General features: G+C 39.0%; 3 protein-coding genes across 8 annotated transcripts in view; 2 read left to right on the top strand and 1 right to left on the bottom strand.

Annotated features, from left to right (window-relative positions):
• Positions 1 to 18,245, bottom strand: part of LOC131881975 (uncharacterized) — a 64,405-nt gene that overhangs the window by 3,547 nt on the left and 42,613 nt on the right. For all 4 annotated transcript variants that reach the window (XM_059228974.1, XM_059228975.1, XM_059228976.1 and 1 more), the window contains exons 5-7: positions 4,992 to 5,141; positions 1,802 to 2,107; positions 996 to 1,528 (exon numbers count right to left, since the gene is read on the bottom strand). In XM_059228974.1, the coding sequence (XP_059084957.1) occupies positions 996 to 1,528; positions 1,802 to 2,107; positions 4,992 to 5,141 (989 nt within the window). The remainder of the gene's footprint in view (positions 1 to 995; positions 1,529 to 1,801; positions 2,108 to 4,991; positions 5,142 to 18,245) is intronic.
• On the top strand, positions 6,077 to 10,449 carry LOC131881978 (organic cation transporter protein-like). Of its 2 annotated transcripts, none has more exons than XM_059228981.1 (6): positions 6,077 to 7,969; positions 8,358 to 8,544; positions 8,627 to 8,823; positions 8,891 to 9,143; positions 9,210 to 9,720; positions 9,780 to 10,449. In XM_059228981.1, the coding sequence occupies exons 1-6, from the start codon at positions 7,732 to 7,734 to the stop codon at positions 10,083 to 10,085; spliced, it is 1,692 nt and encodes a 563-aa protein (XP_059084964.1). In that variant the 5' UTR covers positions 6,077 to 7,731; the 3' UTR covers positions 10,086 to 10,449. The 2 variants fall into 2 exon arrangements, with proteins under 2 accessions (XP_059084964.1, XP_059084963.1); XM_059228980.1 differs by having other exon boundaries at positions 6,078 to 7,969; positions 8,355 to 8,544; positions 9,780 to 10,447.
• LOC131881977 (organic cation transporter protein-like) lies at positions 12,607 to 18,245 on the top strand. Of its 2 annotated transcripts, none has more exons than XM_059228979.1 (8): positions 12,607 to 12,818; positions 13,374 to 13,522; positions 13,603 to 13,916; positions 15,606 to 15,798; positions 16,877 to 17,172; positions 17,319 to 17,715; positions 17,782 to 17,915; positions 17,982 to 18,245. In XM_059228979.1, the coding sequence occupies exons 2-8, from the start codon at positions 13,399 to 13,401 to the stop codon at positions 18,222 to 18,224; spliced, it is 1,701 nt and encodes a 566-aa protein (XP_059084962.1). In that variant the 5' UTR covers positions 12,607 to 12,818; positions 13,374 to 13,398; the 3' UTR covers positions 18,225 to 18,245. The 2 variants fall into 2 exon arrangements, with proteins under 2 accessions (XP_059084962.1, XP_059084961.1); XM_059228978.1 differs by lacking the exon at positions 12,607 to 12,818 and adding an exon at positions 12,960 to 13,082.

Raw genomic sequence — 18,245 nt, 5'->3', positions numbered from 1 at the left:
TTTGTCATTTTTTTCATATTTTGCCTGCCTAATAACCAAAACCATGAAATCGGAGATTTTTGGTCCAACTCTAAAGGGCCATGTTATGTTTTTCACAGCACCATAACGTCTAGCGGAATAAAGCGGGTTCATTGAGAGGGATGACCAGAGAAGAGGTAAAATGACTTTGTTGTGCTTTTGTAACTGCAGTGGGGCCATCTTTGAACAATAGAAACTAGAGTAACTAAGATGCAATGGAATTTTCATGATAGCAGTTGGATGGATGCGTTATCTAACGGCTGTTTTATGACCCTCTGGACTGGTCTCATAGGGTAACCCGTTGGGTTTGGCAAAAAACATTGAATTTAGCTTTTAGCGTTTGCAAAGTTTTCCAAAAACTTCCGAATGTGCATTATGTTGAACATAGAGAAAAATACATTATTTAAGGAACATGAGTTGACAAGTCCTCTAAGTCTAACTTGTAGGCTTATGCATTACAGTAATAAATATTTGTATTTGTAGCTTTTTTGATTAAATATAATTTAAATATTTGGTCGCCTTTAGTGCAATGTTTTTACCCGCCCTAATAATCATGATTAGGAAGGGAAATGGTAGCACAAAAAAAAGAACCTCATCTACCTAAGAAGGTTAAATGACTGTTTTGCGCTACAAGATTTAGTAAAAACATTTAGAAACTCTAATCTAACGTGGCCCAATAAAAACCACAGAGATGTGTGAATTGGTCAATTTGCTATGAATTGATACGAAAAGGTCTGTAAATGTTTTAAAATAAAATGATCAATATCATCTCTTTTCTTTGTCGTTGCCTTTTAGTTTTTTTTAGTAACAAGGACGATTTTTTCCGTACTCTTCCTGACACATAGGCCCTGCTTGGAGTCATATATGGTTCCACAGAACTATAAGAGAACCAGTTATAGCAACAAAAATATGTTCCATTCAAAGTCCATGGAGCGTGCAAGGCTAGCTGATAAACCTTCATCAGTTACAATACGTACCTTTGAGCGCGTCGATTGATCAAAGTCATGGAATCCGCCACTTCCGAATAGACATCACAGCTGCTGATCAAATGGGCCGATTTGGACTTCCCCAAATGCTGAAAGTTACTCCCCATGCTCAACTGAATTGGTTGTGGTGGAGGATGACTCATGGAATCGCCCGAGCTCTCCGAATTTGCAGTACTACTATCGTTCAGGTACGCCGACGATTTGTGACTGGATGGGATTGGGGTGCAGCTCTGTCTCTTGGTGTTGATGTGGTTGTTGTTGCAGGACAGGGAGGGCGGTACCTCGCAATAGGGTGTGTCCTCATCGTTGTTGTTCAAGGCGGCAAACAGGCAATTTAGAACGGGTAGAGTGTTGGGCTTGATGGGCCTGAACCTGGCAAACGACCTCGACGAAGACACCATTGAGGTTTGGGACACATCAGAGGCGGCTGGTGATATGAGGGTTTCAACATGATTCACATTCTTGGGCAGGGTTGGGAGCAATCTAGGATGGGCTCGCATATCAGGTTGATGGAAACTTCGATACTGAAAGCGAAATTATTCATTACAGTGTCTGGCAGATATTCGTTCCCTTTTTTTTGCTTTTTTTAGTGTCTTTATGCTTTTATGAAAATTTTCAAATGATTTCTCCGTGAAACTTCATGCACAAAAAGAAAAGTTTTTTAGGAACAGATCAGTTGTTTTGGAACAATTTAATATCTTTTTAATCAAAGTTGAGGTTTCGTGTACTGCAACATAATCAAACCGCAAATAAGACGGATTTTAAAGTCTGATATGTACAATAAAAAGGTGATTTACCCTCAAATTATCTCTGGATATGGTGCTCAGTCTTGCTTTAGCCAGGGTTTGATCTGACATTCGAATGCGGCTTTCCCGAACGAAATCCGTGCATTCATAGATGGGATCCTGTTCACGCAAAGAAGGACCAGATAGAAGACTCTCAGCTGATCGGCTCTGTGGAATATCTCGACACCGTCTGCTATAGGTGTAGGTGCTGTTTAAGGGTGATGAATCTGGATCCAAATCCGAAGCCCGCTCTTCTGACAATTGAACCGCATATGCGGTCCGAAAAGCCTTGCCCACCAATGTGTTGAGGTCTTCGGCCTGAAAGTAAAAGTAAGCGTGGTTATGCGAAGCATCCTACCCCGAAGGAAATCCTTGCTCCAATATTCAAAATGTGCACTGAATACAAATGTTATGCTTGCATTCTAGGGTGGGAATTTCATTTTAGGGCCCTTGGGGACAAATGCTGAGTTATGTTATTAGATACTTTAGAGAATATTGATGTTGTTTCATGTTAATTCACAACTAAGAATACTTTAGAATTTTTAGCAAATAATCTGTAAATAAATGCATAGTAAATAAAAAGGTAAATAATCTGCACAAGTCGATTGTTCAGCCACATCATGAACTTGCTTCACCCATTTGGAGTTCAATGAGCTCAGCAGGTTTGCAAAAGGTCGAACTAGTCCAAAAATCTTGCACTAGGAACATCACAGGGATGAGAGGGCTCTCGTATTGGCAGAGACTAAAAAAGGTTGGGACCGTTCAGTGTTCAGAGAAGATATGAAAGGTGTCTGATACTGTACGTCTTCAAATACACCCTTAACTTTGTCCCAACCCAGGATTTAGGGTCAATTGCAGTGACCGTAGCAGCTTAACTTGCGTTTTGAGAGCACCTTCAAGGCTTGTTCGAACTGTGAAGTCCTCTCCTTTTCTTTATCGGGCTCCTTCATTGCTTAATTTGCTTCCCTCTAATATTCGTAGGGAATACGCAGGCCTTGTTGATCCGTTGCATCTTTCAAGTCAGACAAATTTTTAAGTAGCATTCCAGATCAACCCTACCTTCAAGGACTAGCTCTGTCTGCCAACTCAAGCTCGTTGGTAGACCAAACAAAAAAGTTTTTTAAGGTTTTGGTTCGAGCTACAAGAAGCTGGATTGTCAATTCAAAATACCTGGGAATTAAACAGGCTAGAATTGGGGCAAAAAATGTAGCCAGTTAGGAATGTTGTTCCTACAAGTTCCCAAATCTAAGAGTCTTCCCTTAAATCTGGTCAGCCTGAAAGAATCGTTGGCAAATTGCTTGAAGTTATTAATGCCCATGTGAAGCTTTCCGTCAATATCAGGTTCAAGTGGTCTTGGAGGGTAGGCTTCAATGCATGAGAAAAGCTAAGCGAGACTTGGCTTGGTGCCTGTACCAGGCGTTTGTTCTACCCGTAACTTCTTTTCTATGCCACGCAGCTTTTCGCTTTGTTGGGACTTTCCTCTCTAGCTCACCCTTGCGCCAAACATTTGAACGTTATCTCGACGTATGCCATTTGAAGCCAACTTTTGATTCGTTAAAATCTACTTTATCTTGACTAGTGCAGTGCTGAAAACTTACCAACCTTTCGTGAACGAAAAGTCATGAAATAGAGTTTCCAACAGTGGCGGCTAGTTACCTTTGCATTGTTGAGAGCCAAGATTATACCTATGATATTTCGTTGTCATCAAATAATAGGCAAAATCCCTAAAGATACCTCAACTATATTGCCTTTCTTCGACTGCCATCTTTATTACTTTTTGCAAAGCAAGTATCGGCGATTAAATAAATCGCTATTCAACTGCAGTGTAGTTTTGAATTGAGAGGTCGGGCCCAAAAATGCACAATGCCCTGTGAAAAAAAGCATTAGCAGTCGATGAACTGCTTCTAGTAAGACAACATAAACTCTCGATGCACAGTAAAAATAATTTGTTACAATGTCCTAATAATGTTTTTTATATATTGTATGTAAGAAAATGTTTCATGTCAAAAATGAAAATGCATCGGGGGATAATGATAAGCTAATTGATTAAAATATGGTTGGAAATAAATCTATGTTAGATTAGGCATCACTTAGCCATGACTGAGCCATGACAGATGGCCTTTGGTAGGCATAAAACATAGGAAACCTTCTAAAATTCACGTGGATGGGAATTAAAAACACTCAAACTCTGGCTTTATTGAGAATTTTGCAAGAGGTAGATGCACGCCTCATGGAACTTTTATTTTACCTTCTTTTTACTGGGTCGTACATTTGACGATTCATCTGCACAACTTAAGGGAAAATTGGCAGGAATAGAAATTTATAGAAATACGGCCAACAGTGGGAGTGAGATCACTCTAACATGTGTATGCGATGACAATTGCTATGCAAGAATGTCATTTCCTGCAGCTTGAGCAAAAAGGGGGGCTGTTTTGGCAATTATCCCCTGAAGTTGTGAAGGTGGATGGATGAATCTACGACTCAAGTAAAATAAGGAATGGGAGGGAAAAATTCGTCGGAACAAGGTTCCGTGAGACATGGTTCTACATATTGCGAAATTCTTGGGAATGCCGGAGTTTGACAAGACAATACCATTCATCTTCCGATATTTTTTCCCCTTATTTTACCTTGATCGTACATTCATCCATCCACCTTTACAACTTCAGGGAATAATTGCCAAAACAGCCCACTTTTTGCTCAAGCTGCAGGAAATAACATTTATCATAATTTATGTCATTAAGTATGTTAGAGATAGTTCTTTGTACATTTCTCTTGATCAAACATATTTAACAATACGAACAAGTTTTATGATCACTAGTTCGAAGACAGTTTTGAACCTAGTGAAGGCGTCTATCTTTAAACATTCTTCCCTGTCGAAATTGCTGAGATGCGTTCACGAAACCACGCGGATAAGTAACATTAGGCATACACCACTGAAAATTTTCAATGGTCTATGCATTAGGATAAGTTTTAACTTAGAACCTCTGTTACTGAGATAATCCAAGGAGCTTTGGAATCCGCAAAGCGTGGATTTCAGAGAGAGAGCATCCAAAAGAAGAATTGACCCCTCCGTTACCGTTATAAGCCTCTGTCAATTAGCAGCTGGGACATCTTTTATTGTTCTCTTTGTACTACAAAAGTCACAATTATTTTATCAAAAAAGATCCTTTTAGGCTAACAAAAGAAAAGTACAACATTTTACCTGTTCAGGATTTGGAGCTCGAAAGACATGACAATGCTGCAGATGAAGAGGAGCCTGAGGCTCTCTAGCCAAAAATGCCATCAGACACGTCGAAGGCTCACAGGTGGCGTAAGAAATTCTTCTCAGGGCATAGAATGTACTGGTGCTCACCTTAAACAGAAGGATATATTTGTCATGTACTTTGAGGCAGTGAATGCATGAAATCATTTGAACAACGGAACTGCGGTACCGTCGAGTTCATCCTGAAAAAGAAACTAGGTGTCTATGTGTACTTGTCCACATGTCACAAGAGCATTTTCTACCAAAACACTATGAACTATGAAAGGGGCTGCTTTTGTTTTCATTCGCTTCGTAAGTACGATTTATATGGACTTTCACCTCAGTCATATATTTAGAATTGCTTTACTAAAACCAACATATACTTAAAATCAAATTCCACTGAAAGCCAAAAACGGTTTTGACAACATCCATTCCTTGGGAATAAAAAATAAAGGAACAAAACCTATTTTTAACAAAGGAGGATGAAACCACCCCGATTCAAATTTTGATATTTTGCGGTTCATGATTTAACTGGACCAGCCTGAAATCCTGAAATATCACGTATCTAAGAGTGCGGTTGATAGAAGCAATAAATAAAGAATTACAAAAGATGTAATGGTCCGGAGTCCAGCTCAAAATTCTTCGACATTTTAACGTTCAGGCTAGCCTTGGGCTCAGTTCAAACCTAGGGCTCTCTATTAGAAGAGTACGAGTATGAAAAGTACAGTAAAATTCACTTCCGAAGTTGGGTGATTTACTCGGACTTTCCTTCATGATCTGAAAACATTTCTTGAAGTGTTCCAAGTTCAAACGAAAAAGAAAGAAAAAAAACACCTGGGCAAAACTCTACATTACATTTCCTCCCCTTTTGAAAAAAGTCGTCGGCAGGATTAGAGCACGCATTGTCACTTAAAACTGGTTACAATTATTTTCCCTTGTTATAAAATTTGACTTCTTGGATCTTGAAGGCTGCGCCCGTCAGGGGTCACTTTTCATGCTCGTACTCCTCTACTCTACCAGAGAGCCCTATCCAAACCCAAATGCTGAAACGTACTTAAAGCGAGCGACTATCAGCTGGGGCTCTGTTTGCCAACTTTTGTCTTTAACTGAAGAAGGAAACCGAGTAATTGTTAAGAACCAAATGACATATTACAATGGTTTAACGATATCCTGGAGGAGGCGATGGGTAGCCCTCTGATAAAGTGCCGTCAAAACAATGTCTGAAAATTGAAGTGAGCGCAGCCTTAAGGCCAGAACCAAAACTAAGGGCATCCTGAAGGCCGACAAAGACCAAGGGACGTTGGTGAGCCTTTCAGTGTTCATCTTCAAACCATTGGAAAGTGGAGACCCTCATGGAAATGCAATAAATCCTTTTAGAACAGACCGGACCGATGGCCGAAATCTGGATTTTCAAGACTCAATCTTTAGGAGGCTAACCATCAGAAGGTTACCAATCTCCTTTGGAGTAAAATCAGATCATTCGTGGTATGGTGTTAGGTTTTTCAATAATCCCTTTTAATGAAAACTGGTGATTCAATCTGATCAAATCATTCTTTGAGTTAGAGGGTAGGATTTTCAGAAGTGGCAAAGAGTGGCCCTTAATTTCTTTCCACCCTGTAAACATCTTAGGACAAGTAAAGGCCTGTTGCAATGAAGATTTTGGCTGTTCCTCAGTTTCTTGTTTGATGATTTTGTCTTTTACTCAAAGTTTTCGCACCAAATAAAAGACGTTATAGAAACTCAAAATCTTGACAAAAGGGAGATTATTAACTTATTTTGAATAATTGGTGTGCGAACACCTTGGACTTACTATAATAGTACAAGTAAATTTAAAGAACTGTTAATGTTTCTAAAGGCTGGTAAATACTGTCTCTTTTTGAAGGATAGAGTTAAATTTTCAGCATTTCCAGTTTCACACAATATCTACAAATATGAACCCGACCTTTTGAACACGCTGGCATTGTATAACAGAAATAGGCATGATTTGAAAACTCTTCAAAAATGTTCCCCTGAACATTGGTGGAGGGTTCATAATCATGCACCATTCGTTATGTTGTGCCACCATATATGGGCCTTTTAGGAAAAAGGCATCTGATCATAGAAACTGGGCTCGTGGCTAAGCAATTTCATGATTCCTCTCAACCCCTCTTGACTAGGCCAAGTACTTGACAAAGTTAACAAAAAGTGCTTGAGGTTTCCCTCATGTATATATAGGGTGTTGGGAAAGTAATGGACCACTTCAATTTTCCAGATGTCCTAACTTTTGTAGAAGTCCATTGATGTAATAGTTCAATGTTTGTACTTGTATTTGTTACAATACAATTTTTTTTTTACTGCTTTGAATTTAATTGGTAATCATAAATCAAATGGTCCAAAATGTCCCATTGCTTTAGATGTCAAACGTCTTGAATAGCATTTTGAAATGGACTGGTCTAAAGTTCATTCATGTTTGTAAAGGAAATGGATTTCAGTCGATATCTGGAGGAGTGAATGGAAAAAATATTAGAATTATTTTTTGTACTATGATTGCAAATCGAGCTGATTTAAATGAACTTGGGGTGATCCATTTCTTTTGAAACACCCCATATTGCCTTTAAATTAAAATTGGCACCTCGCCCTTCCAACTCCCAGATGTGTTTTCCATCTCTCAAAATCTCTGGAAGAAGACATCGTCTGATTAGTAGATCTCACAAGTAGCGACATGGACTACGACGACCTTCTCAAAGAAATCGGTCTTTGGGGTCCTTGGCAAAAGCAAACCATCCTTTGCTTGTTGGTTCCAACTATTGTGACTGGAGCAGCCTTTATGACGTACAGTTTCACGTTGGGAACGCCCAATCAGTTTCGATGCAAAGTGCCGGAGTGTGAAGGACATCTCGAACGGATCGATTATGACATATCTCATGAGTGGATTCAGAACCATCTACCCGATCCGAAAGGTATATTTTATGTCAATATTGTAGATGAGCGTTAAGGTGTTAAGGGTTAACCGTCTATTCATATCCCTCGTAACTTTGAACTATTGGTAATTTGTTGTTTTGGATCATTCCCCTTTCAATAAATTATTAAAAGTCTAGCTTTCGTTATTAAACTAGACGAAAAGATATCTAACTAACTTAAATGCAACGTTTAGAGAGTGATGAAGGACAGCTTTACAGAAGCGAAAAAGTGACAATAGCGTTCAATTGGTAATTACACCATTTCGAAACATTTTCCCTTAAACTGCAAAGTAAGCAAGTAAAAAAGTTTTGTTGACTCCCCTAAAGTTAAGTTCGACATGAGTCGTTGTGATCGTGCTAATAGCATAAATTACAATTATTTTAGAAGATTTGGACAAATTTCAATGTCAGATGAGAACATGGACAAACGAGCGCCCCTTTTGCTACAATTATTCCATTGAGACGCCTTCTTCCTTCCAAAGCCAAAGCCAATTTGATTATTGTGAACAGTTCGTATTCGATTCAACTGATTTTGAATCGACCATTGTCACCGAATATGGGATTATCTGTCAAAGGTGAGTTTGATCAATTGAACGTGTTTTCAAAACCAACACGAAAAATCCTAGGTTGCGTGATTTTGTAAACGTTTTTTTTCAGGAGACATTTGAAATCGATCTTGGGGATGGCAATGATAGTGATTTTAGGTCTTGGAGGCTACATTTTTGGCTACGTATCGGATACCTATGGTAGAAAGCCAGTGATGTTCCTGACCATGTTTGCATGTGTTACATTCAACGTTCTAAGCACCTTCAGCACAAGTTTCTGGATGTACAGTGGTCTCTTCCTGGCAGGATGTGAGGACCTGTTTTATGAACCATTTCTTACTTGAATTCGTGTTATTTTTCGATTTTCAACTTTCAGGCCTCTTTCTCAATGGCAGCTATAATGGTTCTTTTATTATGTCAGTAGAACTGGTCGGTAAAGATCATGCAGCCGCTTGCAGCATGGCTGTGAACTTTCCATTTGTTTTGGGAGAGCTCATTCCAGTCATTGTGTCTTATTTCATCCGGGATTTTAGACAGATGATCAGGGTGGCCTTTATTCCCTTATATTTGATTTTATCCCTATGGTTTGTCATCCCTGAGTCTCCAAGATGGCTGTTGGTGAACGAAAAGTAACGTGGAGCTTGATGTATTGCAGTCAAGGTGCGAAACATGCAATTTTATTCTTATCGTTCTAGAATGGACGAGTTCGCTAAAATCATCAAGAAAGGAGCTAAAATAAATGGAGCAATAATCAGTGAAGAGACCATAAGATCAACTAAAAAGCATCACGAAGGGAATGAGAGTGCCGACGAATCCTATTTGGATAAGAAACAAGTCCATATTTGGGATTTATTTCGAAGCAGGCGTCTTTTAAAGAGGATCATTATCGTACTCTTCAACTGGTCAGCAGTGGTTTTATGTTACAATGGTTTAACCATGAATAGCGTCAATTTAGGAGGAAATGCACATTTCAACATTGCTCTTGCCGTGTTAATCGAAATTCCCTCATACATATTTTGCATCTTAATCGTTAGTCGGGTGGGTCGAAGACCAACACTTGTCCTGACACAATTGGCATGCGCCCTATTCTGCTTGGCATCCCTTGCCGTTCCATCCAGTAGCCCTGACCAAAAGTGGATTATTGTCTTGTTTTCCACTTTTGCCAAATTTGCCACCACTTCTGCCTTTAGTATGGTGATTTTACAAGTAAGCAAACTGTCTTCATTCTTTTTGACCAAATCTAAACATGTCACTTGTATTTTCAGACAACAGAATTGTTTCCTACTTCAGTCAGAAACACTGTGGTAGGAGCGTGCTCTTTGACATCTCGGATTGGCGCCATTGTGGCACCTGTGGTGGCAAACCTGCAACCTGGCCACGAATATGTCCCAATGTTGGTCTTTGGTCTTGTCAGCCTCTTTGCTGGCCTTACTGGCATCTTCCTCCCTGAAACGCGCGGCAAATTGTTGCCGGTTACTCTAAGAGATGCTGAGGAAGAGGACGATTCTCCTTCACTTTTGGCTTGCTTTGGTTGTCAACCCAAAAAGGAGCCGAACGAAGTCCAAGTTTGAATGCCCATTTATTTAAATAATATGAGAGGCATATTATTACAGGCCATATTTGGAATGTTCATTTGCAAGCAATTGGTTTGCAAACCGGTTCAAAACATGTGAAGAACAGCCCATTTTAATCCAAGAAGGAAAGAAGACTTTGAATTGTGAAGACTTTTAGACCCAATATATGCCTGATAGCACATTCTAACCCAAAATGTTTCAGGTGTAAAGCAAAGGAATCGCAATGTATTGTTTAGGTACAATAAGAGTTCTTAAAATCGATACCTTATTATTTATAAGAGTTATTTTACTTGTCAATTTGAAAAAGATGAACAAAGTGAAGTGACCAAGAGATGGCATAAGGTTTATACGTAGTTATGGCGAATATTTCAAGACCACGTAAGGGATAAACCGCATTACCTAACAATAGTGCTGGGACGAGCCCGGCAAAAGTCTCGAGCCCGAAAGAGGAGGTCAAGCAAAAAGACTCGTCTTTTTAAATTCAAGGAAAAAATCAATATTTCTTTTTACGAGTCCGGCCAATCCCACCAAAATCGATAAAAAGACTCGAGTGCACTCGACTCGAGTCCGGACTCGCCCCACCACTACCTAACAATCACACTGGATAAGGCAAGGTTCTCCATTTGGGCCCCATTGGATCAAAGGAATGCTATTTTTCTCAATGGTTCTGCGGAAAGGTTTGGGATTGACAAGGTGGACAAGGGTAGTTGATCGCAGAATAGCTTTGACATGAGAGAATTCCTCATCAGGTCCAGGCAACCAGGCAAAAGCATTTCGTGACTTCAGAGTGTGCATGGCGAGTGCCAAGTGGAGGAGCCAAACTGATTGGTTAGCCGAAGGAAAGCTTCTAATTCTGTTACGGATGCTGGGGCAAGAAAGTGACAATGGAGACTTGTTTCTTTTCTAGACTGAGCTTTATGCCCGTGATGCGGCATCTCTCAAGAACAATCCCCAACCGGGGAGAAGGAGGGGACTTAGAAACCCAAATCGTCAATAATCTTCAATAGCCATGGTTCACCAACCATCCATGGCAGCATCTGTCTGGACAAATAATTCATCAGACCACGAATTAATGTCATGGTGTAGCACCATTTGCCTCTAGGGAGGATTAAGGTCGTAAGTAAGCTTCTAGCTTGGGGAAAAACTGGCAGGGGAGCTCCATTTTATGGGCACATTATGAAAGGGACCATGACAGTAGTGATCGTCGAACCTTTTGTGAGTTTGTCACCTTGTTTAGACATCTGAAGATTAAAAGGGATGAGTTTTGCCGTGGTGACAAGACAGGGTTTCATATTGGACAACTCGTCAATATGAATCTCCATTGAAACAATTTGTTACTCGCTTGATTTCAAATAGAATATATTCCGGTTTGCAGTCTGGATACGAAAGGCTGATCATACAGACGCGCAAAAACTGAGAAAGAGACGATTCGTTGTTATCCTCCGTACTCTATTTGCCATTGTCTGAGCTGATGTCCCATGTTATAGTACGACCGGGAGTTCAGCGCCACATGTGGTAATTTTTTTAACTTATTGACTTTCAAAATCGCCCTCTACCGGCTCAAGAGCGCAAGACTGGAGATGATGCTCAGAACACAAACTCCGTACTTTTGTAGGATTCTTGTTGATTTTCCTTGACTATTCCTGCCCTCTTTTTAGCCACCCCTCATTGGTTGGCGCATTTTTGGCAGAACATTGGGTGTCCACTAATTTATTCTTCAAGTCTCTTGTTCATTTAGTTCGTGAGTGTTGACTAAACAAGCCACAGTAGCCCAAAAATTCCATTGTACCAGTCTTTATCCCTGCCATTTTGTACTAGTCTGATTATGGTCAGGGAATACATGGGCGCTTGCCTTCTCCCTCTCTTTCTCCTTTCTTTTTCTCTCTAGCTCTTGTCATTCACAGGGTTTCCGTTTCTAAATCAAAAAGTCTGCATTTTAATTTCGCCAAAACTTTCTTATGAGAGCTCTTTGTGATAATGTCAGAAGTTAAGATTTGATGTACGGATAAACATTTACACTTTCTAATTGTTTCCAAACCATTTCAAAGCTCTAGTAAAGTATAGTTGCCATTCAAGTACAGTGCTATATTTGGACTCTTGCTTCAGAGAATCATCTGCTCTTTTGAACATATTTCCTGCTAGATGGCATCCTCGTATGCATTTCGAAAGTCAATAGCTCTATCCTAAAACAACAATCAGGGTTGCACTATGTACTGCATGCAAACATGAAAATTTGAAAATATATAAAGATACGCCTTTTTAGTTGGCATTTCATTAATAAATTATTAATTGAATGATTAGCACATTAACCCCTTCAAAGTTGATAATTGAGTAATTAAAACATCAATAATTAAATAATTAGTACATCTGTAAATAAATGAATAATTAATGCATTGATAAATAGATAATGAAAAATTTAGTGCATAAATGATTAGATCAATAATACATTGATAACGTATTTTATTCATATTCTTTGAATGATACACCTGTGAATAGTACATAACGCACTAAACTCCGACAAGTGCAGACATATATCGGTGCAAACTTTGCAAACTTTGTCTGGGGACGCCATTTTTGGGTCATTTTAGCGGAGCGAAATGAGTTCCAGAACCTCTGCACAAGTTATCAGTGTACGAGTACCACTTACGAGTGATTAGTAAATAGTCCGCTAAATATTAAGTGTGTCAATCAAAGGGGCTTTGGATTAAGCCGTTAAATCGTTTAGACAAGGTAAGCTTTTTTAAGTTGTATGTTGATCTTGACAAATTCCTTTAAATCTCTGATTTGCCCAACTTTCCTTTGAACGCAAAATTTAGTGCATGATAAATTTGCCTGATAAGACACCTATGTCTCTTATAGTGTGATGACATTGAATTGATTTATCAGTGCTTTGTTCAAAGTTCATCTTGTGTTAAATGATACAATCATTATCAAGCTTGAGATCAAGATCTTCGTAGAACTGCCGTGTTGGTTCCATCATTCAATAACCTCGTGGTAAATGTGCTTTTCTAATATTTAAGTGTAACAAAGCCAGAGCAAGGAGGTAAAACCACTAATTAACCATTTAAACTTTACGAAAAAATCGTTGCTCAGCCTTTCATTCGTCCATACTCCGCTCTTGTGAAATAATTGTATGGAATTAGATATCATATATTGATCAGTTTTGCCATTGCCTTTTGAGCTACCTTTCTTAATACAAGAAACCAGTTCTCTTTTTAGGACAGCAATTCGTAGGACAAAAGATCGGCTTGGTACTTCAATCTTATCCGTTTTTTGTTGATTCAGAACACAGCCTACTCCTTTGATAAAAATGGATTGGGACGATATTTTGGAACACGTGGGCGAGACTGGTCCATGGAACATTGTAATGTTTGCTCTTCTGTGGTTGCCTCCCATTTTGGCAGGTGTGTGCGTGCTACAATTCTCCTTCACAGGTAAGGTTTGATTTGATGACACCTCATTTATAGCCTAATCAGCCCACTTTTTATACTAAAAAGTACGGTCCGTTTCTCAGGTCTGGAACCCGCAGATGGTTTTCGTTGTGCAATCAAACCCTGTGATATGGAGGACGCCTCTTTCTATGACTTTGACGACTCGATTTTTGCTCGTGACAATGATACGAATGGCAATGAGATCATCGACTTTTGTAAAATGTTCCCGGTGGATGCTAACTCTGCAATCGCTGGAAACTGCAGTTTAGACAATTTTATCTTTGACAGTGAGACCTTTGTGACTTGCGATTCCAGTCAAACCGTGCTTTGGAGTGACTTTGAGTTCTTTTCTAATGTTGTCACCGAGGAGAAACTGATTTGCGGTGATCAATTCAAGGTCAGTAGTTTCAGGGCATGGTCACTCATTACACAGGGTGGTTATATTTTCTGGTTAAGTGTTTGCTCAAATGCCAAGATATCAAGATATGTCTCTCTTTGTCAAAGAAGCAAAAGGAACAACTTTTATGAAATATACATGTTTAAAAGTAGCTCAGATAAGTGTATTAAATCACGTAAAGCCCATTAAAATGCATCATTGTCAAAAACGTAGTCAATCAGTCTTAAATATACTCTCAGTAATGTATTGACGTAAAATTTCATAAACTTTTATCAAGCACATGCTTAGTTAATACAACTTGAAGGTTGCGTTTTACGCCTTAAAAGATTGAAAAATGGCCTAATTATATTTCCAGTTATTCCCAAGGAATATGATTGTCTTTTTCAATGACACGACAAAAAATAATACTTTCTTCAAAAGCAAAAAGCAGCAAAAATTGTCCCTTAAAACTTACAAAACATGCAAAATTGCCTTTCATTTTACTTAAATGCCACAAGCTACACTATCCTACCATGTTTCTAAATCATTTAAACGATACCTGTGACAGTTTAATTTTCCAAATCGTCACTTTTTGCAACAATTAATTTCTACGTGTTAGCGATGTTTTTACTCAACGTTAATTATATTCGGGTTTTTCTACCTGCTTCAGAAAGGTGAAATATTTCCATTTATAATTGATGCATAGAAAAAGCTTATTACATTTCTTGGCAGTTATTTCAAGATATAAGCGGAGCAATTGGTAGTCAAATTTGATGCAAATGCAATCATTGAAAACGAGATATGTTATCGTTTGCTCCATGGATTTATGTTATCTCTTGGTAGGTTTTAAGTGGATTGATATTCTAATCTGAACTAGAATCCAAGATGATTTTTTACAAAAGTTGTTCCTTTTGTTTCAATAACAACGAAAATCATTTTAAGAAGTCTTGGCATTTGCAAAAGAAACTTTTTCAGTATTGTGAGTAACAGCGTGAACAAGCTTGTCCTGGCATTTTGGAGCAAGGACTGCTGACAATTACGGTGAAATGTGGGCAAGCGCCAATACATGCCAAGAAAAGGATGATTTTATTAGTATCTCATAGAAGCATGACCTTATTTGAGTTTTTTACGCTTTTGCCTGATTCTCAAACTCCAGCCATAAGCATATTTGTAGCCGGAATAGGATTTAGTGGCCTTACAAATCCATCAAAGGCTAGATCAAGTGGATCTTTATATCTTCAGACCTTCAATTGAGTTTTAAGAAAAAGGAGTGTTTTCGATGATTTTAAGTTCAAAAGTTTAAAAATTGCGGTATTGGCATTTGTTTACGTTTAGCACCTATGGTTTAGTAATGCAAATTATCATATTTCAAAAATTCAAAATCTATATAAAAATCTTTACAATTAAAATGCTTAAAATCGAGATCAAACAAACAAGTACACATAGTCAATTTTAATTTTTGCTCAGATTTTCCAAAACGTTCTCAATCAACAAACAGGTAAACATACTAATAATTAAATTTCAATCTTGAGCTAAAATTTTGTTCTCATTTCGAAGACGTTTTCAATCAATATAAGGTTCAGGAGGCTTAAAAATAAAGGACTTGTTATGTTAAAACATTGTTCCTGTTCCTCTCCGCAGAGTTCGTCAAAAATTAACTCTGACTATGGACAATCAATCATTGACTTGTCATGCTTTGTTTGCTTCAAGGTGGCCTTGGTGGGAAGCATCTACATGTGTGGCCTTTTGGCCAGTTCCTTCGTTTCGGGGACCTTGGGTGATCTCATTGGGCGGAGACATACGACGGCCATCATGATCATTGTGTGTATAATCGGGGGGCTTTCAGGCGCCTTCTGTTATGATTATATCTCTTATTGCGTCACGAGATTCATCACAGGCTTTGGTAAGATGATTGAAAAAAGCGGTTTTCTAAGGTACGGAATTTGTTTGACCCAATTAATGTCACTTATGGAGTCGAATGCCGTAAGTATATGAGCCTTTGGCTTTAGGCGCGAGAAATGTATGTTTTGATCGGTCGATTGTTTTAATATGCTTTTTGCACTTATCTACCATGAGTCATGACGCTTCAATTTGCAACTTGTGACCTCCTCAGAAATCTGTTTAGTTATCTATCTCCTACTTGAGTAAAGTTCGTTCACTTAGGTTCAATTTCTGCCAAGTGTACGCTATTGATTAATGTATCTTGAAAAAAAGGATCTTAGATCCCTCAGATTCTGTGATAGCACACTAGCGTCAACAAATACTAAAGGCCAAATATCCTATTTTGAATGAGAAATGACAAAAAGGTAAGTTTCTGGTAACCCAAAATTGGTACTAGAAACGCGATTGGGCAAAAGAAAATTTAGCAAGACGAAACTGAAATAGTATGTAGGAGCTTTTTTATCAGGAGACAAATCTATTTTTTGGTGTAATTTTTATGAGTGCTTCAAAAAAGCATCTTTTCCCACAATAGAAATGGCTAATCAGTGCAATTGGTATGTAGAGATCCAAAGCATTAAGGACACATGATGGCTTGGAAGGGGTGTCAGTATGAAACTAAAGGATCAATCTTTTTTTTTATTTTAGAACAATATGCGCAAATGAACAAGGTGCAATGAGGAAAGGAAATGGTTTGTCTTAAGTATTAAAATGTGCTTTTAAAGTATATATTATATCTTTTTGAACTTTTTGAACTGCACAAGCAATTATCAAAATCGTTCCTTTTTACATCCGTATTTCAAAGAGAACCTTGGCCAAATTTCTTCTCGTCCAATAGAACATCTTGGCGAATAGTTTAAAACGCAAATTATACATTAAAAGCATGTGTTTGATGCGGTACATTCTAGGTCAGACTTAAACCAGTTTTTTTCAACTAGTGATTAGTCTGTAGAAAAAAATATCATAAGCTTCAAGTTTCCCCGAAGATAGACAAGTGTAGAAATTCTTCCTCTGAAAAGCACTTAACATCTTGAACGTTTCAGGCGCAATGGGCCTTTTTATGGTTCCATTCAATTTGGCCGTCGAGCTTTCTGGTGCCCGGACCAAAACCTTGATCGGCAACATGGCTCAGATCCCATTTGCCATTGGAGAGGCTCTCGTCTGCCTGATTGCATACCTTTTTCGGGATTGGAGGCTGTTCTCCATCATGTCCTCCGCACCCTTTGCTATTTTTCTGGTCATATGGTTTATCCTGCCCGAATCACCTCGTTGGCTTATCACCAAAGGCAGGTATAAGGAGGTGCAGAGAATCGCCAAACAAGCTGCCAGATGGAACAAGGTGGGTGGGTGGGTCTCAAAATCAAAATATGTCAGGGTTTTTCGAGCTCAAATGTATCAACCCGACTTCTCTTTTTCGTCTATTGAGGCACGGTTTTACGCGGTTAAAAAAATCAGTGAAATTATGTTTATCATTTTCCACAATAGAAAGAAATTCCTAAAGAGCTGTTGGAGATTCCCGTTCAAGAGATCACTGAAAAGTGCAGTGTTGCCTCCTTGAAAAAGAAGGAATTGGGAATGGCAGATCTGTTCAAGGGTGGCCCGATCACGCGAAACACAATCCTGCTCTTTATCATCTGGATCGTCATCACCCTGGGATATTACGGAATTAGTATGAATACTGGAAACCTCGGTTCGGACATCTTTGTCAGCTTAACCCTCATCAGTCTCATTGAGATTCCATCCTATGTTGTGTGCATTTTCATCATGGACCATTTGGGCCGGAAGCCAACCTTAACCATCTCGTTATTTCTCACTGGGATTGCTTGCATTGCCGCAGGATTCATGGATGATGGCGGGGGTAAAACTGCTCTGGCACTGATTGGTGAGGACTACCGTCAAAATATAACAAGAAGAGGAAGGTTGACTTCTTTTTCAAATTGCATTCTAGGAAAATTTGGAGCCTCTGCCGGATTTTCCGTTGTCTATCTCTTCACTACCGAGCTCTACCCGACTGAGATCCGAAACACTGGGCTTGGATTTTGTTGCATGTTCGCCAGATTGGGTGGAATTGCTGCTCCTCAAGTAAATCATGATTATTTGGCGATCACAGTAGTTCAGGACTCTGAAATTATTTTTTCGATATTTTAGGTTGCCATCTATCTCCCGAAAGTGGCGTTTCCTGCACTTCCGTTGCTTCTTATGGGAGGTTGCGCAATTTTGGGCGGCGTTCTTACGTTACTCCTTCCTGAGACCTTGGGATCGCCGTTGATTGAGAGCATTGGAGAGTTGAAAGGCCTGGGTGACACTTCCAAGCCCTTCTTCAGTTGGTGGAGCATATCCAAGTTGGAGAAGCATCTGGCCTCTCACTTACATCATGGAGTTCATGAATAAATTCAATTTCTCATTTGCTTA

The sequence above is a fragment of the Tigriopus californicus genome, chromosome 6, assembly GCF_007210705.1.
Source record: "Tigriopus californicus strain San Diego chromosome 6, Tcal_SD_v2.1, whole genome shotgun sequence".
Taxonomy (NCBI): domain Eukaryota; kingdom Metazoa; phylum Arthropoda; class Copepoda; order Harpacticoida; family Harpacticidae; genus Tigriopus; species Tigriopus californicus.
The sequence above is the reverse complement of the archived record's forward strand: the minus strand, read 5'-3'. Positions and strand labels throughout refer to the sequence as shown.